General features: G+C 31.8%; 1 protein-coding gene across 1 annotated transcript in view; it reads right to left on the bottom strand.

Moving 5' to 3' along the window:
* itpr1b (inositol 1,4,5-trisphosphate receptor, type 1b) overlaps nucleotides 1–27,903 on the bottom strand; it is a 160,630-nt gene that overhangs the window by 28,883 nt on the left and 103,844 nt on the right. Inside the window, 10 exon segments of the mRNA XM_051122130.1 lie at nucleotides 4,303–4,425; nucleotides 6,587–6,779; nucleotides 8,401–8,508; nucleotides 9,511–9,645; nucleotides 9,754–9,849; nucleotides 9,935–9,967; nucleotides 9,969–10,046; nucleotides 11,844–12,044; nucleotides 15,413–15,663; nucleotides 15,778–15,961. Coding sequence (XP_050978087.1) covers nucleotides 4,303–4,425; nucleotides 6,587–6,779; nucleotides 8,401–8,508; nucleotides 9,511–9,645; nucleotides 9,754–9,849; nucleotides 9,935–9,967; nucleotides 9,969–10,046; nucleotides 11,844–12,044; nucleotides 15,413–15,663; nucleotides 15,778–15,961 — 1,402 coding nt within the window.

Raw genomic sequence — 27,903 nt, 5'->3', positions numbered from 1 at the left:
GACAACATAAGAATGTACACAACTTCACATACAAAGAAGCAGGATTATGGCTGTTTAAGAATTCACTGTATTTACTGTAAATTCGAAAATGTAAAAATTGTGATTTTTGACATTTGAAATTCTATTCTAAACGACGTAATAGTTGCTTTTTGTGCTTAACTACACTGTAAAAAAACAACTTAAAAAAGTAGTTTCAACTTAAAAAAGTAAGTGTTTGTGCTGCCTTAAAATTTTAAGTTTAGTCAACATGAAATGTTAAGTTGTACTACATGAAAACGTGGACATTTGAGTTGAGTAAACTTAAAATTTTAAGGCAGCACGAGCACTAAGTTCAAACAACTTTTTTTTAAAGTTTTTTTTACAGTGTATTGTAAGTTGTAATAATAATAATAACAACAATTCAAAATAATAATATAAATAAATATGAATTCTATAAAACAAAAAAACTAATCAGGCTGGATAAGAAAAAGTGAGATGGCTATCTATTAATAATAAAAATAAATTATATTTTACAAAAATATCACTATATCACTGATGTTAAATATTACATAAGTATACTGTAGATTAAATAAAAATTACATAATAATAATAATAATAATAATAATAAATATTTCTATTAATCACTGATATCATTAAATTTGATTCAATAAACAGATATATTTATTGTTTATATTATAATAAATATATTTATTAATTATAACAATGAATTATCAATCCATATATCTACTAATAATAAAAATAAATAAAACTTACAAAACAATGAGTTCATAATGAATAAATAAACATAAATGAAAACTATAAATAATTAACTTAAAAACTTTATTAAACTTTATTAATAATAAAAATAAATTATATTTTACAAAACAAAAAAAAATATAATGAATAAATACAGAAATAAAAAGTACAACTGAAATGGAAAATACTGTATTAAATAACATTAAAATGTATATCACATATATAAGTATACTGTAGATTAAATAAAAATTATAATAATAATAATAATAATAATAATAATAAAATATTTCTATTAATCGCTGATATCATTAAATTTGATTCAATAACCAGATATATTTATTGTTTATATTATAATAAATATATTTATTAATTATAACAATATCTATTAATCCATATATCTACTAATAATAAAATTAAATAAAACTTTACAAAACAATGAATTCATAATGAATAAATAAATATAAATAAAAACTACAAATAATTAACTTAAAAACTTGAGACTGAAACTGGCGAAAACCTTGTACAGTGCATTAATAAGGAGAGAAAAAATATTTCTCTTTTTATATCCTTATGGCCTTGACTTAAATACAGTTATCCATGCCAGTGGGACATTCAACAGTAAAATCTTCGGAAAACAACAGACAGTCAAAAAGAATGCGCAGTACATAAAAAAAAAAAAAATGAACTACTGAACTACTTCTATAATTCCTCGTTAAATATCAAACAGCATATTATAAACATATGGCCAGTTTGCTGATTGTTTTACAATCATGTTTATTGCACCGACAATATTTCAAATTCACCTTTAACATGTCCTTCTTCAACTTTTATTGGTTTGCGTTTCGAATCATGACCTATATTGAATCTTTAGTTCAGTGTGGAGCCTTTTGTTTTAGAGACTAAAAGAGATTTCAATTAAAAGCCTGAACGCTCATGTGCGCTTTGCGAAAGGGAAAGTCCCAAAACAAAAGACCCCTCGGAGCCTGACCCCAGCCTGAACAATGCAGAGTTTATGCCAGTCACAATGTGGCACTTACGCCAGTCACAATGACTGGACAATCACAAGAAAGAGCGAAAGAAACACAAAAAGCCCTAAGAAACATTACTTATACCTAGTTATCTCAACAGCTCCATTTGAATATCGATCGCAAACTTTAACACAAGCAGCTGTGATGTAAGAATGAAGTATCTGCTGGTCTTTATCTAGGTCTCTGTTTTCAGGGTCAAATCTCAGCTCTGACATAAACAGGGTGTCATATCCCTTCGACATGTATACAAACACACTTCTGATCAGAAGAGCAGGGAGGAGATAAATGCACAGCCTTAACAGCTTATGAGATTAGGGAAATAAGTGTGCGTGTGAGCGCTGGAGTCAGGTGACATGTTACGCGAGTGATCTTGGATAAGAGGGCGAGATCAATGACCAGGTTATGCAGAAAAGTTATGTCGATCATTATGACACCTCATAAACAACACACACACATACCTTTGGATCTGAAATGCTGTTAAAGTTACCTATATAATCACGTTAACATTTAATTGATCCAAATCTATATTTTTTCATGAATTATATGAAATGGAATAAACGGGTATATAAGAGAACCGTGCACTAGGTGAGTGGAGGAGATCATATCACTCAGAATGAATGAATTATATAAGATGTGTTATGACGGAAGCGAGGCCGGGAGCGTTTTTGTTGGAGCTCTGTTATGTAGGCCAAATTATGTCTTTCAGGGGCTGTGTGTGTTGAAAGTAGGTCATTGAAGTGTCAAGTTCCAGCATCTGTTACTGACTGCACTCAATTACCTCCATGAAAACAGCAATCTGTACTCTAGCAATGTGTATATATGTATGATCAAAGTTGTGGTTGGTATTCTAACAATTACGGAGCAAGCTCCTTCGCTATCACGAATACCTGGTATTTGATGTCTATAGATCACTAGTATCCAGCTTGTTTGGATCTTAACACTGCTGTCAATCGTTAAAAAAAAAACACCTATTAATTGCAAATTGTTTCTAAAATTAATCACAATTAATCAATTAATCACCATTAATTGAAATTTTTAAATATACTTGTATATTGTAAGTATTTCACATTCAATCTTTAAATTAATGTAAAAACAACATAAAGACAGTATATTTTTAATATATGTGACCCCAGATCATAAAACCAGTCATAAATGTAAATTTCTCGAAATTGAGATTTATAAATCATCTGAAAGCTGAATAAATAAGCTTTCCGTTGGTGTATGGTTTGTTAGGACAATATTTGGTTGAGATACTACTATTTGAAAATCTGGAATCTGAGGGTGCAAAAAAATGTAAATATTGAGAAAATCACCTTTAAAGTTGTCCAAATGAAGTTCTTGGCAATGCATATTACTAATCAAAAATTAAGTTTTGATATATTTACAGTTGGAAATTTACAAAATATATTCATGGAACATGATCTTTACTTAATATCCTAATGATTTTTGGCATAAAAGAAACATTTATAAATATGACCCATCCAATGTATTTTTGGCTATTGCTACGAATATACTCGTGCAACATAAGATTGGTTTTGTGGTCCAGGGTCACATTTGTTATTTTTTTTTATAACTGAAGATAATTATCGCTGATGTCTCCAGGAAACTGCTCTTTTTTCCCCTAATATTTAACCATTGACTACAGCAATTCAGCATTACAGTATAATCATCGGTGCATTTATGCATGCAATTGAAGTGGCCATTTACAGCTGATAGGACAGCAGGGCTGCTAGGTTTTTACAACAATAACCACACAATTCCTACTCAAAACTAGCCTAAAACTAGCCTGTTTGCTTTTCAAGGGGGTTCCCTGGTAAAAATTGCATTCCTAAGGGAAAAATAAACTTTTCTGGCAGGGTTCCCCTGGTAAATTTAGCATTCCAGCGGTTAAATATCACGTTATTGGGGTCACTTCAACTTGTGGACATGAAAAACAACCCACGGCAACAGTGTTAAAGACTGTGCTACAAAAACCCACAGACTTAGCAGCACTGTAGAACAGGTAAAGTTGTTTTGACTGACATATGCGATCCTAGACCACAAAACCAGTAGTGTAGTAAGTAGCATTGCTATATTTGTAGCAAAAGCCAAAAATACATTGTATGGGTTATTAAATTATCAATTTTTCTTTTATGCCAAAAATCATTAGGATATTAAGTAAAGATATTTTGTAAATTTCCTACCATAAATATTTCAAAACTTAATTTTTGATTAGTAATATGCATTGCTAAGAACTTTATTTGGACAACTTAAAAGGCGATTTTCTCAATATTTTTATTTTTTTGCACCCTCAGATTTCAGACTTTCAAACAGTTGTATCTCAACCAAATATTGTCCTATTCTAACCAACCATAGCATCAATAGAAAGCATATTTATTCAGCTTTTAGGTGATGTATACACGTCAATTTCAAAAAATGTACCCTTATGACTAGTTTTGTGGTCCAGGGTCACACATAAATTTATTATAGGATAAAACAAAAACTATATTTACACATAAAAACAGTAAACAGGCAAACAGTAAAAATACTTGTGTCTTACCTCCACGCACTCCTTCTAGTGGATAGAAGAATGCTACCAACAGGTTCATGAGGACGGCGAGATTAAAGGAGATGCTGCTCCAAAAGGACATGTTACGGGAACACCAGTACAGGATGGGCTGAGCTGGAGGAGGCAGCAAGTCAAAAAAGATTCAATCCCAAACGTTGAGAGAACATGTACACCAACACAGCACAATTTGCACCTTTCCAGAGTGTTCATTTAAATGCCATAACAAAACTAAAAGGGTCCAATACTAGACCCCTGATGCACACCACATCAGAGCTCCCTGTACATGGTTCTGACACAAACGGACAAATTTCATTCAGAACCATTTGTTGATATACAAAGCCTTTGGAGAAGTGTATACATTTATTTAAGCACTCACACAACAACATTGGTTCAAACCAATTGCGTAAATTTAGAACAGGATCACCTGGTTGCCTGGAGAATGGAAGATGGCTGTGTTTGAAGCTGATTTTGGAAGTCATTATTTTTGCAACCGTGTTTGGTTTCGGCACTAGGTCAGAAATTACACATCACCCCTTTGAAACTGCCTGCACTGTGGTTTTAAAAAAGAAAATAATCTCACGTAATACGAAAAAAGGCCTGATGGGATGAAATAACGGATGATGTCACAAACAAGTTCCAAGCAGCACTGGTCATCTCTTACTTCTTCCAAGCTGAATTGTTTTTTTTATTGTGATTGATGGCATTATGTCATTCTACTGCCTTCGACTAAACAACTCGAGGACAGTTGTGCGTTAGTTTCCATGGCGATCTCAAGGACCAATTCTAAATAATCTCAAAGTCAAATGCGATCCAGCTGACAATGCGCATTTCCAATTACATCAAATCAGGACAACATCCAACGCACTAACTTTGTTACATCTAGTATCGCTTACAAAATATAGCCTTTTCTTTAGTTAAACAATGTGATTCCACATATTGAATGAAGATAGACACCGTCTGGTCAGTTGTGCAGTTTTCCAGGCATGCAATTTCACCACCCGCACCTAAAATTGAAGTCAACAACTGTAGAAATAAGACCAATGAGTTCGAAAGGTTTCTTAGTGTGGCCAAACCATATAGGAGAGCTTGCTGACCTCAACCGCCACCTTTGTTTTGACCCATGACTCTCTGAGGAGTCTAGCTGGAGGATTTAGTTTCTAAGCAATGGCTATTTTGACAGGGGGTTTTTGTCTGAAAAGAGGAACTGGAGGAGGGGACTTTCACACACAGGCCGCCACACTCATGACTTCGGGTTGCGGCAACGGAACGTTGCTTTTACTTTGATTCAAACTGATAAACTTCACATGTCAGTCGTAGAGGTGCATTACTAACTAACACGGAATTGACACCCTCCTTTTTATTAGCAACTCATGACCAAAAGGCACAAAGATACAAACTAGAAGTGCGGCCAAATGTTCCATGCAAGAAAATAGCTGTCACAAACCCCCTCGTCTATCTGTCTGCTTTTTGACACGGTTCAGATCTCTATCTTGCAGGTTTTATCTTGTTATTGCGGTTCACCTCATGCTCTTCTTGTCTGAGAACTCTTATCCTTTTCCAAATAACCCATTTTCTACCATCCTTGCCTCACCTTTCTAAAGCCTTTTCCATAGAAGCTGGATTTCGTTTAATGCAACAGTCAAAAATGCATGGGTACTGGGTAACTGAATCAGTTTTTACCTTTGATATCTTTCACATCCCAATTCTCAGTGTTTGCACTACGCCAGCCTCGACCTCTGATTGGTTTCTGGTTATGGTCTGGGATTTAAAACCAGCAAGTGCTGGTGCAGAGCCAGTTGGAAATGGTTCCAGATTGGTCACCAGCACCCGGTTGGTGGAAAATGGGTTTTAGAGTGTCTAGGTTCCCATCATCTGTTTATTTGATCCCTAGCTCAGCTTATTTCATAATCAGCTTTTGTAAAGTAAGCTGTTTGTTTGGGATTCATTCATACTTCTCCCACACATACAGCACACATACAACTAAAATCTTAAGCAAGCCTAACATCATTTGTAGTTACAGGTTTTATCTTGTCTATCTTACATAAGTTAACGTTTACACCCCCTCCCCAGTGCCCTGGCTTGAGGGGTCAGGGTGAGGCATGCATCTCGGCACGGACGCACAAAAAGCGGGGTGCCCTGCATGAATAGAGCCCTGATGGATCCCTGGAGGCTGAGGGAGTGGAGAGGGCGTGTAAAACGGCTTACTAGGTTATAGAGGAAGGGAGTGCGCACGCACAAGGCACGGAGTTTGCGTTACCAGTGGCCTCTTGAGTACCTCGCAGCTTCTTCTGCCAGTTCATCTCGTTGAAGAGGTCTTCGGAGCGTAAGAAGAAGTCGTTGATCTTGCTGCCCTGCTCGTCACGCTCCGTGGTGTAATACACGCGGAGTTTGGACTCCTGGGTTAGGAATTCGCAAATGTTGGGGACGGGAAAAACAATCTGCTCCATTGTGCGATCCAGGCGGACGATCTGGGGAAAAACAGATGTTGCAAGCTGTCTGGATTGGCTATGGGGGTTACATTTGTGAAGATTTGCAAACACAGTTGCTGTTTTGGCTTTTACTTGTCGCCTCTAAAGGTGCAATCACATTAGCGATAATTCAGTGAATTTTCGAAGGTAAAGTCGACTGTCCAATGTCAATAGCGATAGCATTGCTGGGCAACGCGGTGAACATATGTAGCAAAATTACACTGGAGCGAAATTCGTAGGAACATTTTTTCGCCTTTAAGTGAAACTCACGATTGCGTAGATACTTTAAAATGGGATTTTGCCTGCAACATTTTGCAAATCAATGGTAAATGTAACCATACCTTAGGGGACAAAGCTATTTATTTGAGATAAACACAACATTTAGCGATTAAATTTGCATATGAACGAACTTGGTCATACTTTTTATTTGCTATAATTTTAGTTGCTATGCTATGCAATTGCTAAGATTTTCTAGTGATGCTACATGGTTACTAGGGCGCTCTGGGTTAAAAATAAAGTCTCTATAAGGGCTGGACGATTAATTGAAAAGTAATCAAAATTGAAATTCAGAACTATTAATCGATGTAATTTTCCCATGTCAATTATGTTGTTTTTTTTAATTCCTGTTAATTGCCATTAAAAACATACTACCGCGTTTGTAGTCAGCCCTATACAGAGATGTATAACCGTTGCGCTCGTGTAAAACCATTGTGAAAGTCATTTCCTGCTGCCAGCAGGTGGCGCTATGATTATAACAAAATAATGGCCTTTAGATGCATTCAGTCCAGGACTCTCATCAAACGTGTAAAGTTATAACAGTTTCCTTTGACATGATGAAACACCCTTTAACGAAAACTCAAGATCTTTGCAATTTAACAACGCGAAGGCCTTTAGATTAGACTGACCAAATATAATGTTGATGTCATTAAATCTCTATGAGAGTTCATTAGAGTGTAAAACATGACACGTCCTGTTGTCAGCAGGTGGCACTATGGCTATTACTGAATATGGGCATGGGCATGTGTTCAGGACAGGACTCTTATCAAACGTGAATTTTGGTGCAGATCGGACATTGTATGCCTGAGTTATAACAACTTCCCTTTTCACAGAAAAACATAAAACGAAGTTTGTCAGGCCACCACGGACACGCCCTTTAACGAAAACTCAAGATCTTCGCAATTTAACGTCACAAAGGCCTTTAGACTACACTGACCAAACTTGGTGATGATCTGTTTAAAATAAAAACGCCCGAAAATGGCAAAAACGGCATAAAACTTGCCGAAAAAATTTTAAATAACAGACTTCCTGTTGGGTTTCGGACTTCGTACAGAGGGACTTTTTTGTAGGTGTTGGTGTGTTACGTGTGTCTACCAAATTTCATACATGTATGTGAAACACAGCTTGATGGGCACTTCGTTGAAATTTTATAGGTGGTCATATTGTCCAGCCGTAGTCTCTATGATATTCTAATCGCTACAGTGCAAGTGTATAGGATTTTTTGTACATTTTTTGTACAATTCGCCAGGTGAAAACCATGAATCATGTCCGAACAACAGTGATGCTTGTGTACTCAAGTATGAGAACCTATGGATGCCGGTCACCATTGATGGGCAACACTGACCTCGATTTGTGCTGTGTGTTTGGCGTAGAACTCCAAAGCTTCATCTCCCTCCCCATAAGTCCCTCCTGGCTTCAGCATGGCCTGGAGTTCCTTGTTGTGTCTGGCTAGCTGTGGGTGTATGTGGAAAAAGGGATGAGTCTTTGCTTGTTTTCATTGAGACATTGTATATATGTTGCAATGATGACCCATCTGGCCTTGTTGTTTTGCTCATAACACACTTTACTGTCAGTCAACACCTGTCTGAGAAATGCTTGTTTGAAATGAAGAGCACAAACGTTAACTCCTAACTGTCCAATGCGTAGGTTGCATTAAATTAATGACATACCTAATGTATGAATGTTTCAGAATATGTCGTCAAAAGTGATGTCAACTGTGCTGTATTGTTCACATAAAAAGTTTCATCCCTAATCCTATAATACACCAAGGCAGTCATGTCACCCATACCTCGGGCAAATATCATGAAACATTTTACCAGTCTAAAACCTTTAGACGATGATAAATAACACTGTCACAATTAATCACTAATTTAATTATGTTATTTTTCATATATTTGTGAATGTATGTTTTCTCCTTTTTATTATGCATCTAAATTTGATCTGCTTCTCCAACAGCTAAATGGCCATGAAATAGCCGCATTCAAAATCCTCACAATGGCCCAATTACGACAACAACTGAGGGTCAAAGCCCAGCATTGAACAAATAAACTCTGTTTAAAAAACACGGCCAGCGTAGCCACCACAGAAATGGATTAAATGTTCCTGCAATTATGGACTGACCTTTTAAGCCTCAACCTGCAAAAGCATATTCTCTATTATCTGGGTAAAACTGAATCAAAGCGCCCTGTTTAATGTAGGTTTTGTTCTCTGGTCTTTTCATTCACCAACTCCTGATGCCAAGCAGTGTCATTTGGAGGGCCGCTGGAAAAGCTGTACCGCTCCTAACACGGTTACATAACTGATCCTCCGACAATGACCCAGATAATTACGTGAATAGGCAGAAAATCTATACTGAAGCACACGGGGTGGAGAAGGTTAGGCGGTGATATAATCCAGACATCTGGCACAGTGAGCGCAGTGAAAGTGTGTGTAAGTGCATATTTGCGTGCGTCACCTGATGAGCCAGGATGTAGATGTTGTGACCCACATTTCGCGGAGAAGCGGCGTGTTCTTCCTCACCATTCTCATCATCGTCTGTGTGCTCTACCTCAATTTCTCCCTGCATGTAGGCCTTTTTGATCACCTCCACCTGTGCACCAACCAAACATTTAAATATTGACAGTAGATGGTTTGCCACCATATGCAAAACAGAAGATCTGCCCACAGGAACAGGAGAAAGACGCAAAGTGCTATTCACCAGTTCTTTAGGCCTCATGTTATACAAGATCCTCTCTGCATTCTCACTGTCGTGCCGGCTTTCCATGATGGCGAGCAGAAGCTTTGAGGCGTTATTCTGTAACAAAAAGATGTTTATGTCACTTATTTTGGAGTAAAGTGAAAACTACAAGTCCCATAATGCTGTGGAAGAGTTTTCACACCTTGAGCTCCAGGACCAAGTCCATCCTCTTTTTTTCCGAGAGGGTTGATGTCGTTGAGGATGAGAGCGATGATTATGTCAATGCCATTACATTCATGTGTGGCAATACAATTCTGAACAAGAGAGATAAAATAAAATATACACATTATAGCATTAAAACTGTATATATATATATATTTTTTTTTTTTAAATGCAATTTATTCCTGTAATGCAAAGCTGATTTTTTTTTTTAAAAATTACAGATTTTTATTTATTTTAAACAAATGTACAAGGTTTTTTCTGTCACTTTTGCTCTATTTAATGCATATTTAAATATTAATTAAAAAATAAATAAATAAAACAGAATTACAGAATTGAGAATTACAGAAAAAAATAATAATAATAAAAACGCACACACATTCCTAAACGTTTAACATGAAAGCCAACCTGCAATTATGCAATTATGGCCCTGGAACAGATTGCTTTAGTGAGAGACTAATCATCTAATCATTACAGGACAATAGCACATTGTCGTCATACAAGCGACTACATTTCCTCATAGAAAAGTAGGACAATGATGATAATCAGCTCCATTATGAATGAATGTCCTACAAAGTCAAAAAAAGAAAAAAAGTTGCATAATGCCTAGCCCGAAACACAAAGAAAGAATTTGCCATCATTTTGATTAGACAATAGTGGGTATATAGTGTATGTGCGTCTAAGGCGGCATCATCTTAAAGGGATAGTTCACCCACAAATGAACATTGTCATTAATTACTCACCCTAATGTCGTTCCAAACCTGTTAGACCTTCGTTCATCTTCAGAACACAAATTAAGATATTTTTGATTAAATCTGACTCCTGCTTTGCAGATTTCATCAAATATATCTTAATTTGTGTTCTGATAATGAATGCAGGTCTAACAGGTTTGGAATGACATGAGGGCGAGTAATGACAGAATTGTAATTTTTGGGTGAACTATTTCCTTAAAGGAGAAGTACACTTTCGAAACAAAGTTTCACATATAATGTACTCACCCCACTGTCATCCAAGATGTTCATGTCTTTCTTTTTTCAGTCGTAAAGAAATTATGTTCTTTGAGGAAAACATTTCAGCATTTTTCTCCATATAATGGACTGATATGGTGCCCCGATTTTGAACTTCCAAAATGCAGTTTAAATGCGGCTTCAAACGATCCCAATGCGGTTGTAAACGGGTCTTATCTAGCGAAACGAACGGTTATTTTCATAAAAAAATATACAATTTAAATACTTTTTAATCTCAAACGCTCGTCTTGTCTTGCTCTCGTTGAACTCTGTGTATTCTGGCTCAAGACAGTTAGGGTATGTCAAAAAACTCCAATCGTATTTTCTCCCTCAACTTCAAAGATCATTTCAGTATAATTCTACATCGCTGCAGAAGTACCGACCCAGTCTTTGCAAAATAAACATGCAAAGAAGATCAAACACCCTTAACAAAAAAGGTAAAACAGCAACATAGGACGATTTTGAAGTTGAGGAAGAACATGAGATTGGAGTTTTTCAACATACCCTAACTGTCATGACCTGGAACAAAAACAGTTTAGGCAGAGTAAGACAAGAGGAGCGTTTGACATTAAAAAGTATTAAATTGTATTATTTTTTTGAAAATAACCGATCGTTTCGCTATATAAGACCCTTCTTTCTCGGCTGGGATCATTTACAACCTGCATATTGGAAGTTCAAAGTCGAGGCACCATATCAGTCCATCACATGAAGAAAAATGCTGAAATGTTTTCCTCAAAAAACAATTTCTTTACGACCGGAGAAAGAAAGACATGAACATCTTGGATGACAATGGGGTGAGTACATTATATGTGAATCTTTGTTTTGGAAGTGGACTTCTCCTTTAAAGTATGGAATAGAAAGAGTATGTAGATGTGTCAAGTCCACCTGGTTTTCATGGCAAGGCCCCTGGCAGTACTCCGTCAGGCTCTCCACCGTCTGGTTTATAAGAGCGACGTTCTTCTCATTAATGTAGAGACCCAGCAGCCCCAGACCTCCTGTAGTGCTGCCACATATACAATCCAGAAACTGCAGTGTCTCACACACCAGGTTGTAGTTGTTTTTGTTGTTCTGACAACGAAGGAAGTTCTAGGGAACAAGCGAGAAAAACAGGATATGAGGGACATGCTGCTTTTGTACTTATAAGTCATATTAGAGCAAGAAGAGGCACAGAGTCAATATAAAACTCCTAGTATGGTAAGGAATAGGATTTCAGAGAGATAGATTCAATCAAGAGTCACAAAAAGTGGATTTCAGATTTTTTTATATCCGTTTTTTTTTCTTTAACGACCTTGAGAAAGTCCGACCCAAGTGGTAAAAGTATAAAACATTTATATGATGTAACCATCCACAGAATGGGGTTATGTAAAAAGTTAAAAATACAAACATTAGGTAACCAAGGAAATAATTATAAAACAATTCACCAAATGATTAATGATAAGCTAACTGTAAAGCATGAAACTTTTCTTTAGAAAATAAACAATCAGTTTTACTTGCATTGCACTACTGATACTTTTCAGTACTGAATAAAAAAAAAGTTTCTTTATACTGTAGATTTATATTGTATTGCTGTAAACATTTACAGGGTGATGTAATGTAAGAAGTTCAAGATAAACAAAAAGCAAGGAAGGAAATCATTCTGAAACAATTCGCAAAATGTGGCTCATTAGCTAATTACCTTGAAACTAGCATGAGTCTCTTCCAAAATTGAGAGACATCTCTTATTTTAGCTTGTTATTAATACGCTCCATTTACTTTCTTAAATACACATTCCTGCTCTTACTGTGTACAATTCATTTGCTGTACAAGCTTTTACTGTAATATTTTTAGCCTTTTCAGCTAACAGCTTTCAGATTTACTAAGCTTTTAATCACTGGATCCATTCTGGTACCCACTTTTCCCAATTTAATCAGCTGCCAATGGATGAAATTAAGTCCCTTCCTACATTTAAGTCTCAAATATCACTTTTCAGTGAGAAATACACCACAGTAGGGAACTAAAATGGCTTGCAAAGATCATTTCATGTTGAGCTGAATGAATAAAATCCTTTGATTTGATCCTGTGATGGCCCTATGATTTCCGCGATACGGAAAACGAGGACAGAACCATGGAATGCAGTCATAAAAATGGACAGACTAGTGTCTGTAATTTTAAGCTGCAAAAACTGCATGTTGTGCGTGTCTCTGTGTGAATAAATGAGCAGGACAGACGTGCAATTTCGTTTACTACACACATACTGAAGCGGCGTTTTCAGCATCTGCCACCTCATTATGTGAGTACATAATCAATCTCTAGAACTGCTCTGAGAGTCATCTCAGGTCTCAATCTCAGGTCTTCACAGCAACTCGTCAAAATAACATTATTTTTTTTTAAATATTTACGAGAGAAAAAAAAAAAAAAAATCACCAAAATTTATTTAGCTGAAAAATGTATATTTAACACTAACATAACACTATATTTAAATACACAACAGTATTTTTGATTTTTTTTTTTTTTTTTTATTAATTAATTAGAGATGTTTTCAATTATTAAAATGTACTGAAACCATTAAAATGCAATCCTGAAAACTAATGGACATCACAGAACTAGGTAAAAAATTTTTTAAAAAAATAGGGCCTTAGAAATGTAATTTTTGTTAAACATTTAATAAATTGCTGTTCAATTCTGCATTTGTCATGATTTCATGTCATGAATTAATTAGACATGGTTTTTGATTAGTAAAATAATAAATATACTGTATAATTAATTAAAAAATATATAATGAAACAAAAAAAATTAAAATGGGGAAAAAAACTAATTCCAGAAAAAAAAAAAAAAAAATATATATATAAAAAAAAAAAATATATATATATATATATATATATATATGTTTGGGGTCAGTAAGACTTGTAATAGTCTTTAAAGAAGTCTCTTATGCTCATCAAGGCTGCATTTATTTGATTAAAAATATAGAAAAAAAAAACAGTAATATTGCAAAATGTTTTTACAATATAAAATAATGTTTTTTATTTTAACATACTTTAAAATAGAATTTATTCCTGTGATGAAAAGCTGATTTTTTTATCAGCTGTTACTCAAGTCTTAAGTGTCACATGATCCTTCAGAAATCATTCTAATATGCGGATTTATTATTAGAATGATCAATGTTGGATAATATCAACAGTTGTGCTGCCAAATATTTTTTGGAACCTGTGATTTTTTTTTTCAGGATTCTTTCATGAATAACAAGTTTAAAAAGTACAGTGTTTATTCAAAATATAAATATTTTACAACAATGTAAATTATTTATTATTAACTTTTAATAAACTTTTAATTATTAACTTAATACATCCTTGGTGAATAAAAGACCCCAAACTTTTGAACGGTAGTGTGTATATATATATATATATATATTTTTTTTTTTTCATATAATTATAATCAAACAAAAAAATTAAAATGGGGAAAAAAAACTCCAATAAATTAAATAAAATATATATATATATATATATATATATATATATATAACAAATACCAGGGGAAAAATATACACACACGCACGCACGCACGCACACATATATGTGTGTGTGTGTGTGTGTGTGTGTGTACTGCGGTCCCCACAATGTTAAAAAAATTATTAAAAATAGTATATGATGTTTATCTGAAAGTGTAACGATGCAAACATGTTTTCTGTGAGGGCTAGGTTTAGGGTTAGGGTTGGGTTAGGGGATAGACAATATCGTTTGGTTAGTATAAAATCTATAGAAGTCTATGGAAAGTCCCCACAGTTCACAAAAACAAACATGTGTGTGTGTGTGTGTGTGTGTGTGTGTGTGTGTGTATGTATGAGTGTAAAGTGTAGTTAGATAACAGATATGATAGTTGGTTGCCTCAAGGCAACAAACTTTTAAAAAATAAATAAAAAAATAATAAAAATGTTTATTGATATTGTAAACATCACAAATCATTTTTTCCCTCATCGATATCATATTGTGTGCCATAGAGGGTTAAATGTAAGCCATTACAATATTGCATTACTCCATAAAAAAGTAACTAATTTCATTACTTTTTATGCAAAGTAATGCATTACATTACTTTTGTGTTACTTTTTGTCACCTGAGCTGGGCTTGCTTATTTGTTTTTAATAACAAAGAAAAAACATTTCACACAAAAAATGAAATTTATAAGCCTTCAGCTGAAGAAACCGCTTCTTTATCTGCACGACACTCCTGTTTTCTTTCAACATGGGACAGTAACTGCATTACTTATTTGAAAAAGTATCTCAGATATTTCATTATAAATTTAAAAGTAATGTGTTACTTTACTAGTTACTTGAAAAGTAATCTGATTATATAACTCTTATAGGTTACTTGTAATGCAACAACACTGTAAGTTACTTTTTTAGTTAGCAACGTTTAGGAAACTTACTTAGCATCACCAATACTAATTTACTCAAAATATTCTCCAGTACAGCAGCTGACCTGCAGTTCGCGGTTGTGGTTTTCACAAAGCAGCTGCAGGAGGCGCAGAATTGGCTGCATGATGGTTATGATCACACTCATCTCATTGTCATCCTGGTTCTTGTCGCCTGTGCTGCTCTGCCCTTCCGCCACATTCAGATGCTCGTCTGCGTCCGCCTCCCTTCGGTAAGCGGTGAAGGCCTTCTTAGTGGCCGTAGAAGCTTCGATAAGTTGCTCTCGCACTTCCTCGGTTACTACTGCAACATCCTTGACTGAAAAACGGGGTGGATTGTATTTGTTTAGTATGGTTATATGATATAATTGTATGTGTTATAATCACATGTAGTGGTATGTGTAGTTTATGGTCAGGCGTGCTGAGCCCTGACCTTTTTTGCGTGTTTGGGCGTCCTTGTCGTTGGTGTCCTCGTCTTTGCGCTTGCTGCCCAGATCGCTGGTGTTGACCGTCACAGTTGCCTTGATCTCTTGCTGGGCCAACTTCATCCGCTCGTAAAACACTTTGAAGAACTTCTCTGATTTACTGTCACCCGTCAGACGACAGAAAAATGACCGCTGAAAGGATAGAAAAATTAAAAGAATAGAGTTAGCATACTGTAAATGAGCAGAAAAGACAGGGTGGGAGATATGTGGGGGGTTTTTGTGCATCAATAACAGTCATAATTTGTCTTTCTCTGACCTTCAGAACTGAATGGAACTCAGATCATAAATAATTCCCATAGTCTGCATGTCATCTAAACACAAACCACATAGATACCAGGAAGAGCAATAGTTTTTTTTTTTTTTTTTTTTTTTTTTTTTTTATGTATATATATACATACATACATACATATACATACATATATCTGACATATTTCTTTTTCCATCTTCATATTTCCATCTGACATATTTCTTTAAAATTAGCATTTCTTACTGGCTACATATATATATATATATATATATATATATATATATACATATACATACATACAAAAATTTAGATTTCACCTAAAGCAAAGTTTTTTTAAATATATTTTTGCATTTTATATTCTTTTTGTGTAATAAAAATAATAATGTATATTAAATACATACATATATACACACTAAATATATATTTTTATTTAAAAATCCTATCTTTTATGAAAACTAATATCAGAATTAATAAAAATAAATAAATAAAGGGCACACATATATCATTTTTTATTTTAATTAATATAGATTTATTGTTTATAGAATATTTACTATATATACTAAATATTATATACATTATATATTTTATAACATTAAATCTATATAAATATAAAATCACAAAATACAAGATATATATGTCTATAATAAATTTTATTTTTATTTTATTTTTGTATTTTTTAGTAATTATGATAATAGATTTCATAAAATATGTCTAGTGCGTATACTATATATAATATTAATATTATAGTTAATATTTTAAGTTAATATATGTGTGTGTGTATGAAAACTATTATAACTTAAATAAAATATTACATATGTATATCAGTTGTATTTTATAAAATTAATACATAAAATACATAAATATATATATATACACACACACACATATACATATATATATATATATTATATAGTGATATCACATATTTATTTATTTCATATATTATATTATATATTAATATTATATACATTTTTAATCATTTTTATGTATGTGTGCGTGTGCTCGTAGAAATAATAATACATAACACACATGCACACTAAAAATTATGAAAATTTTTTTATATGATTAATAAAAATAAAACCAATTATAGACATAATTTGTATTTTATATTTATATAGATTTAATAGATCTATTGTTTATATTAAATAATGTATAATATTATATTCAACAACAATAATACATTAATATTATATATTTATATAACATATTGATTACATATATTATATTTAATATATATGTATTTTTAAAGGAAAAATAACAATATATTTTAAATCATAAATAATAATAATAATTATTTGTATTATTTCCAATGTATATTTACTGTTCATAGATAACTTTAAATTACACATACAAATTATACAAACACACCACACACACACATACAAATAAAATTGTTTATTATATAATAATGAAATATTTCAATATATTCAATTCAAATTCATATATTTATTTGCAATATTTTTATTTTATATTTATTTCTCTTGTACACTTATATCTCAAATAGTCAAGCCAAACTTGATTCCTAGTGAACCTTCTGATGTGCATGTGCCACTCCTGCACCAGTGCATAAGGAGTTAAGCGAGCCGCGCAATGCAGCCATGCTCCTCAGCAGAGTTCTCACGTCCCTCCCTCCCCTCCACCCTGTTTACTGCCAGCCAGACTCACACCACTGCGGTTACATAACCCTCTCAGAGCGGCCCGACACACACACAAACTCTCAGCAATTACCACGGAAATAACCTGGAGTGCCTCCCTCAGCTCACCTGATTTTACACCATCTGTCTTCACACCGTCCCAAGCGCAACAAGGTTGGCACAGTCGACACGTTCACACAAACAAGCAGCGCAAGTGGACGATTCACACAGCGTGCTTTCCAACGACACCCATTCAAGTGGTTTGGTTGTATTTTATTTATAAAGTTACACCAAATTGAAGTGCGTTTTAAGAATGCAACATCCAAATCGAAATATCGAAGGAAAACTTTCAGCTTCCTTCTATGAATAAAAGCATCCTGCTGGTTATGTAGTGTTTCTCTCCGGTATATCCTGTCCTACTTTCACTCTCTTTTTTTTTCCTTACATAAGTCAGTAATCAGCTGAGTGGCGGAGGGGATAGCAGCGAGAGACTGCTCATGCACGCTCGCACAGGACGACAGGGGAAAAAAGGAGGGGAAAAGAGCGCAGAGGAAAATCCTGCCCTACTTTTCTCGAGCCAAACAGGCACGGAGCGGGCGTGTGATGCGCGACACAAGGAGGGAGGGAGGGTGAGTTATCAGCCGAATTCTGGGGCAGTTTTGAAAGCTCGTTACATAACCAGCCTTCTTTCCAGGTTAACAGTGAACGCAGTCATTCAGGCCTCCTTCAAACAACAACGGGCGAATGAGAAACGCAACACACCCACAGCGACGCACACTCACACATGCACAAAAGAGAAGTACTTAAAAAATGAATCATCTGCTCCAGCACATCCAGTAAACCTCAGGACGTCATCGGACAACGTGCATTTTATTTAAAAAAAACTTTAATCTCTTTTCTGTGAATGACCTCTTTGTTAAATGCTCCTCACTGGAGTTAATTGAAGGCAGCGCTGACACGGAGCCAGTGGTTCCGACAGATTAAAATGCGAAGCGAATCAGCAGGTTATGTAAGACCCCGGAGCGGAGGAGAAGCGGAGTTTAAGGCATTACGGCATTCAAATGTGCAAGTCTCATGACTGCTCTTATAAACAAGACGGCCACATCAGATGCGTCGCCGCAGTAAACATGTCAACACCTGACTGCCATATGACGCACATCCAGGAAAACAGCAAAACAGTGGAACGGTTGGGAAAATAAGCACGGAAAGTGTTTTCCAGGTGTTAGACAGGAGTCTTCGAGGTTTTTCAGGCCAAGGACTCCCTAGGGGAACCGTGTAACATGTTCCATAAAACTGAGTGTTGCATCTTAAGCCTGGTTTATAAGAACAATAATTAATGCTTAATGTTTGTTAAAGCATTTTGATTAGCCAATTAGCTGAACCTTAGATTTTTAGCCTCAGCTGAAGTTAACTAAAAATGTAGCTTAGCTGTACAGTTAGATAAAAAGTATAAAAATAAATATCTAAAATAAAAGAAAAACAAATAAATGCATAATTAAATTTAAAAAAATATATAATAATTTAAATACACATACTTCAAAATAAAATTACAATAAAAAATAATTAATAAAAAATGTATAATTAACAGTATAATTTATAATTTCTAAATATTACAATAAAATATAATTAATAAAAAGAAACAAAAAAAATGTAGAAAACTAAACAAATAAATACATATATAAAAAATAAAAAAACTAATTAGAGTATAATTAAATAAAAATATAAAAAACAAATGTGTAACATAATAATTTAAATATACATAATATAATTCAAAATTAAATTAAATATTAAAAATAAAACGAATTAAAAATAAATGTATAATAAATAAACAAATATATAAAAGAAATAAACAAAGAAATGTATAATTAACAATATAATTTATAATTTCTAAATATTACAATAAAAAAATGTAGAAAAATAAACAAATAAATACATACACTACCGTTCAAAAGTTTGGGGTCAGTACATTTTTATTGTTTCTTTTTTTTTTTTTTTTTAAGAAATTAATACTTTTATTCACCAAGGATGTATTAAGTTAATAATTAAAAGTTTATTAAAAGTTAATAATAAATAATTTACATTGTTATAAAATATTTATATTTTGAATAAACACTGTACTTTTTAAACTTGTTATTCATGAAAGAATCCTGAAAAAAAAAAAAAAAAAAAAAAAAAAAAAAAATCACAGGTTCCAAAAAATATTTGGCAGCACAACTGTTGATATTATCCAACATTGATCATTCTAATAATAAATCCGCATATTAGAATGATTTCTGAAGGATCATGTGACACTTAAGACTGGAGTAACAGCTGATAAAAATTCAGCATTTCATCACAGGAATAAATTCTATTTTAAAGTATGTTAAAATAAAAAACATTATTTTATATTGTAAAAACATTTTGCAATATTACTGTTTTTTTTCTATATTGTTAATCAAATAAATGCAGCCTTGATGAGCATAAGAGACTTCTTTAAAGACTATTACAAGTCTTACTGACCCCAAACTTTTGAACGGTAGTGTATATAAAAAATAAAAAAACACATTAATGCATAATTAAATGAAAATATAAAAAACAAACGTGTAACTTATAATTTATATATACGTAACATTATTCAAAATTAAATGAAATAATATTTAAAATAAAACGAATTAAAAATAAATAAATGTATAAAACAAATAAAAACAAAGAAATGTATAATTAACCATATAATTTATAATTATTAAAATAAAAATAAATGGAGAAAAAAAAAAATCGAAAAATAAATGAATAAATAAACAAACATATAAAAAATAAAGAACAAATAAAAATATAAAAAAAATGTATATCTAATACCAAAAATAATAATGAAAATAAATGCAGAACAAAAAATGTTTAAAAAAAAATAAATGAATAAACCATTGAATATATATAAAAATAAACAAAATGTATAATTAAATAAAAATATACAAAAAAACCCAAATAAATGTGTATCTAGTAATAATTTAAATATACATAATATAATTCAAAATTAAATTAAATATTAAAAAAATCATATAAAATAAATGAATAAATATTAAATAAAAATCTAAGAAATGTATAAACAACTATTTAACTTAGAATTCATAAATATATAATTAAATAAAATCTAAAAATAAACTTATAATAATTAAAATATACATAATATAATATTTCAAAATATCATATTAAATATACAAATAATTAAAACTAAATAAAATAAATAAAAACAAATATATAAGATAATTAAAAACAAATAAATGTATAATTAACTATTTAATTTATAATTTATGAATATACAATCAAATAATATAAAAACCAAATAAATGTATAACTATTAATAATACTTTAAATATATTTAATATAACTTAAAATAAAATAAATAATATATAAAACAATAAATAATTACCAAAAATAAATACAGAAAAAATAAATAAATAACTCAAAAACACTTACAATTACAGAAGTAAATATGAAAATGTTTAATGTTTAAACAAAATCTTTTTTTTTTTTTCCATCAACTATCGCTGTCACTTCTGAATACTGAATACTGGTACTCCCTAGTAACATGGAGTGTTGTGAATCTTATGTTATTTGCACAGCTGGAATTGATACAAGAGTTTCCAGTGTTGTACAAGCCGCATACAATCAGCTCTGCGTACTAACGGACATACTTGACTTCTGCATGACCTTTATGTGCTGTATGACACAAGCCCACATGGCTCTTCATAATGCATGTGAGAAATAAACAAGATGCTGTATCATGAGCTGATGACTTTAAAAACAAACTCCTATATGAAATTAGTCATTTATAATGTTACAAAAGATTTCTACTGCAAACAAATAATTTGTACAACGTCTGATAATAGTAAGAAATGTTTCTAGAACAGCAAATCGGCATATCAGAATGATTTCTGAAAAATCATGTGAAACTGAAGACTGAAGTGATAATGCTGAAAATTCAGCTTTGACATCACAGGATTAAACTGCATTTTATTATCATCTAATTCAAGTTCAAGGCCTGTCTTGTGCCTTGAACCCATCGCATCTTGACTACAAGCCTATCAGCTTGTTATACATCAACAAGTGTATCCAGACAAGGTGACCAGCCACAACCTGAGAGGAAATGGGCTCTGCATGGGCAGGTGAACGTGGGCAGTTCCCTAATAGCAGCATCAACGCACGCAGCGAAAGGTCAACCAGCAACCGCCTTCCCCCCTCCGTCCCCTTCTCGTCTATCCGTGCTCTTGGCATCAACAAGAGGATGTTATGTAAGATCTATTTATAAGCACGAGCTCAATCAGTGCCGTCGTCGTGCCCACCCCGCCTCGTAACCACGGGAACGGCTCGCACGGCGGTAGCTGGGGATGCGGGGAGATGTTGACGGGCGGCTACGCTGCACGTCCTTCACACTTCAACAGCAGCTGAAGGAAAGAGTGCAAAACGACACGCATATAGACGCAACAACTTAGGGATTTTAAGTGCACTTACTAAATCCATTAGAGAGCACTAAAGATGCAGCACGAAACAGACCATTATAATACGAGACGGAGAGGGCGTTAACTCTATAATGCCTACTGTATCATATTTGATATGGAAATTTCAAAGGCCTCTACATAAACAGAGCTGAAAAGCCTGTTGCACTACATGCCTTCTGCAGTCTGACTGATAGTTTATACTAGCAACCACAGTGAAAAAAAAAAAAACACTAAAATGTATTTATTTTGTGCTATGTATACTACAAACAAGGGCTTTTAGCATAATTCTAAAAACATTTACCTTTAGGTGTCTTCATGCTTTGAATTTTTCACTGTTTTTTTTGTAAAATAAATGCAAGAATAACTTTTATATTGTTAGTGATATTTCAAGATGGACTGAAGTTTTTAATCAATATTAATATTAAGCAATATTATAAATTGGGATTTATTTATTTTTTTTTAGTTTAATTTTAATTGAATTTATATATATATATATATATAAATTTTTTTTTAAATATTTAATTTATTTTTAAATTCAGTTTTAGTTTTAGTAATTTAGTACTTCAACATAAAGTTAGGTGCCAAGGCAACTTAAACTCAATTTTTAATTCATTTAAATTATAAATAATTATATATATACATAAAAAATTATATATGTGTGTGTGTGTGTGTGTGTGTGTGTATGTACGTACAAGTAATTTTACATAATTTTAATTGTTTTTATTTTTTTATAAATTTTCATTAACTTTAAATTTTAGTTACAAGGTAAAAAAAAAAAATTCAGTTCATTCATTTTTAAAATTAATATTAATCAATTTCTTTTGTTCATTTATTTTTTTCAGTTTAATTTTAATTGTATTTAACTGTATTTACTTTTTATATATATTTTCACTATTTTTTTAAAATTCTGTTTTAATTTTAGTAAGTACTTTTTTTTCAATTTAAATTGTATTTATTTTATTTTGTTTATATTTTTATATTTTCATACATTTTTAAATTCAGTTTTATTTATTTGTTTATTTAATTTTTTAACACAATTATTTTAGTTATTTGCCAAGAGAAAAACCTAATTTCATTCTATTTAATTTCTTCTTTAAAAAAAAAAAATATAATATAATAATAATCAATATTTTGAATTGGGTTTTATTTCTTTTTTCAGTTTAATTTTAATTAGATTTAATTGTTTTTATTTTATTTCATTTTTTATATATATATATATATATATTTTAATTCAGTTTTAGTAATTTCTGATTTATTTTAATTACACAATTTTTGTTCTGGCAGATTTTATTTTCTTTGTTTTCCTTATGTTTATTTTTATACTATGTGCAGAGAGTCAAAAGAGGCATTCATGCAAGTATGAATTTAATAAACAGTCTGATTTAATGTTTTAAAAGATCTCATTTACATTACAATCTATCAGAATTTCATCTTACTTTTTGTCCATATAAACATCAGCAACTGCACAAATCTCATATTTTTGCTCAGTTTAGGCCTCTGAATAAAACTTTTAGGAGGTTTTTTCCTCCTACACATTCTACTATATCATACTGCATATAAGCCATAAAAGCCTGATGTATCAAATAAGATAACATGCAAACTTTTGCTTTTGGATTTTTAGAATATTTTGTCTTTCAAAAAACTGGTTAACTTAAAAAAAAAAAAAAAAAAAAAAAAGATTCTGACTATCATTTCATAAGCCAGGCTTTGTAGGCTTGAATAAGCTGGATGTAAATACGGTCGAGGTCAGCTTTAGACGCACTCTCACATGCCTAGAGTAATAACACTCACACCTGTTGTGCTTCATTACGCTCATGTGCGTCTGCTCGTGTCTTGTGGGGCTGTTTGCAGTTTACGGTAACCAAGAGGGCCGTAGGCAAAAACAGAGCTATGCGCACGGCTAACTTCAAGTGCACAGAACGTCTCCAAGGACGACTCCGACCGTGACAAAGTCTGAAAAAGACTGTAAATATTTATAGGTCATGAAGTTAACAAACACACAAAAGCACTTCCCCCTCACACACACTGGGTGTTCGTTATGTAGGTCACAAGCTAATGTTTAACCGATGTGCGTGCATTTATGCGGCAGGCAACAGGTGCGGGGTGTGACCTGAAACTTCGGGAGGAGTCTTCCAGTTTGAGTTTGTGTCCTGCTACACCTGACGCCATTTTTCCAGCATTACATAACAGGCCTGACTATAATAAGAGGCAACGTTTTGAGTTCAAAAGAGCGAGATTCTCATTCTTCTGCATCTCCTCTCTTTTAAAGAGGTTCCAAATGGAGCTATGAGTCAGAACCTGAGCAAAAAAAATCATCCGATATTGCAGGCTAAACAAAAGCCGTGACCTTTGGATCCCAATCTGAAGGCCAATTTCTATGGCTCAAGGATGGAGACCCTTCGTTCCTCTCCCAGGTGCCGGGAACGCATTTCTATTTATACTTTTCTCAGGAAATCGGCGAGCCATACGTGCGTACGTGTGCCAGCCAGCTGGAAATAACATGGCACGTCTCCTGCATTCAAATGACAGCGTCACTTTCTCTTTTTAAAAGAGACCAGGATGTAGCATATGTTGTCAAGACAAATAAGAATGCTTCAAAGAACTGTTCATTTAACTATGAAAATGTCACTTACAATTCTCATGTCTTTCAAAACCTATACGACTTACTTTCTTTAGTAGACTATGAAAGATGGTATTTCTCCCCATGGGACAACAAAACACACCATAAAACAAACAAAAAAAGTTAATTGTTCAAGTCATTTAGGATTGTTGATATACTATTACAGTATTATGAATTGTATTTAATTCCATTTTTTTATTTTTTGATATTTTCATTTATTATTTTTTTTTTATTTTAGTTTTAGTTTTAGTAACTTTAGTATTTCAACCTAAACATATTTATTTTAGTTAGGTGCCAAGGCAAAAAAAATAAAAATATTTATTATTATTATTATTATTATTATTATTATTCCCCCATACAATGAAAGTAAAAGGGATTCAAACAACAAAAACACAACCACAAGAAAGCATTTACATTATATAGGATTATTTATATACTATTACAACATTTATTAATAATTCGAATTGGGTTTTTATTTCTATATTTTCAGTTTTATTTAAATTGAATTTCATTGCATTTACTTTATTTTTTTAATATTTACATTATTTTTCTTTCAGTTTTCAGCATTCAGTAATTATTAATATTTTGAATTGTACTGAATTAAATTGAATTGTACTTAATTCCATTTTTTATATATATATTTTAATTTATTATTATTATTATTATTATTATTATTATTATTATTATTATTATTATTATTATTATTATTAGTGTTATTAGTTTTGTTTTGTTTTAGTTTCGGTACCTTTAATACTCCATTTATTTTAGTTAGATGGCAAAGCAAAAATGTATAATAATTTATATATAATTAAATATACATATACATATACATATATATATATACACATATACATATACACATATATATATATATATATATATATATATAAATAAAGATTAAATTTTTATTTTTATTCCTTTATTTCAGTTTTAGTAACTTTAGTACTTCAAACTAAACATTTTCATTTCATTTTTGTGTTTAAAAAATGTCAATATTTAAAAAAAAAAAATAGAATATTTAATTTAAAGATTAAATGATATTTTTATTTTTTATTTCAATTTATGTTTTAGTAACTTTAGTACTTTAAACCAAACATATTTTAGTTAGATTCAAAAAAAAAAAAAAAAAAAAAATATATATATATATATATATATATATATATATAATTTTTTTTTATTGATTAAATATTATTGATTTTATTATTGATTATTGAGATAATATATAAATATATTTATTTATTTAATTATTTTTTATAGTTATATATATATATATAATGTATGTATGTTGTTGTTTTTTTTGTTTGTTGTTTTTTAATTACGGATTAAATTAACAATAACAACATAACAACACTAGAACTATCCCTTTAAGATGTGGGTCCCTGGAATACTTGATTCTGATTGGTCAGTCATGACATTCTATCAATCATGGGTAAGCTACAGAAATTACCTTTGTCACATTTCTCATATCATTCTGCTGTTTGATTGCTGCTTGCATAACTCCAAAAATGAATATTACTCAAAAAATGAAATTTGACCCATGCAATTCATCACAAACATATGCCATCATAATCTATGACATAAAAAAAAACCCAAATTGCAAATTCACTGTGGCCTTGTGTTTGTTTTCCACCCTCTTGCGCAATACATGCTGCATAAAAACAGATTGATTATTAATGACCATCTATTTATAAATGGACTTTGGCTGTGTTGGTATATATATGATCTTCTAGAATGTTTGATTTGAGCATTTGACATCGTTCAGTCACAGAGGAATGCATACGCCGACGTCATAGAGCGGGAGATTGTGTGTGTGTGCGAATAGCTGCTTAAGCGTCTGAGGCTTGCTGCCCACTTGCTGTAGAGCGAGTGGGCGACGGCTTCCGTCACGGGTCATCCAGAACTCGGCAGTTCTCACACACTCTGCTTTTGCACTGTACTCTCGCTGCCTGTCTCTCGTTCCCTCCCACTCCTACTTGAGCATTACTCACCACAGATGAAGTCCCGTCTGCCCTTCCGACTTCTGTCTGGACTGGAGCTTTCATAGTATATGGTTGGAAGAACACAGGCCTGTATTTGAGCCGAGCGCCAGCGTATCCAGAATTCAGGACGGTTATTTCCACCCTCCCTACTAATTATGTCTATTCAGTTTATTGTGGGCCTCTTCAAGTGTGTGAAATTGGATCTCATGTATCCTGTGACCTCATCATTTTTCAATGGCAGCCTGTGACTTTCAGATGACTCTGGTGGGTGGTTTTAGGAAAAGCAATGATCAACACAGACTTGAGGCCTAGTTGAGCCAAGTCCTAACTTTGAGATTTTAAAACGAATCTAGATTCAATAATTCTTTAAAAAATATTTTTAAAAAGAACATTTCAATTTAATTTAACTTAATTTACAATTTAATTTAAAAAGAAAAAAGCAAACAACTTAAATTTTTATTTAATTTAATTTAAAATTAAATAAAATTTATTTTTTATTTTTTGAAAAAATAAATCAAATGTAATTACATTTTTTTATTCAATTAAAAAATTTAATTTTAAATTTAATTGTTTGCTTGTGCAACGTTAGGTACGACAGTGAAACTACATTAAACAATTCTTTAAAAAGAAAACTCAATTTAATTTCATTTTAAATTTAATTTAATTTACATTTTTATTTTATTAAAAAAATAAATAACCTGTAATTACATTTTTAATTTAATTTAAAGATTTAATTTAAATTTAATTGTTCGCTTGTGCAAAGTTAGGTACGACAATGAAACTAGATTCAACAATTTAAAAAAGTAAAAAAGAAAAAAGAAAACTCAATTTTTAATTTAATTTCTAATTTATTATAAAAATAGAAAGAAAACAACTTACATTTTTATTTTATTTAATTTAAAATGTAATTTAATTTAATTTTTTTATTTAATGAAAAAAATGCAATTGCATTTTTTTTTTATTTAATTTAAAAATTTAATTTAAATTTAAATTTAATTGTTTGTGCAAAGTTAGGCACAACAATAAAACTAGATTAAACAATTCTTTTTAAAAAATTAAAAAATTAATAAACTACTTAATTTAAAACTTAATTTTGTATTTAAAGTAAAAATTACATTA

The sequence above is a fragment of the Labeo rohita genome, chromosome 11 (assembly GCF_022985175.1).
Source record: "Labeo rohita strain BAU-BD-2019 chromosome 11, IGBB_LRoh.1.0, whole genome shotgun sequence".
Taxonomy (NCBI): Eukaryota; Metazoa; Chordata; class Actinopteri; order Cypriniformes; family Cyprinidae; genus Labeo; species Labeo rohita.
Note: the sequence above shows the minus strand (reverse complement) of the source record. Positions and strands in the feature narration are given on the sequence as shown.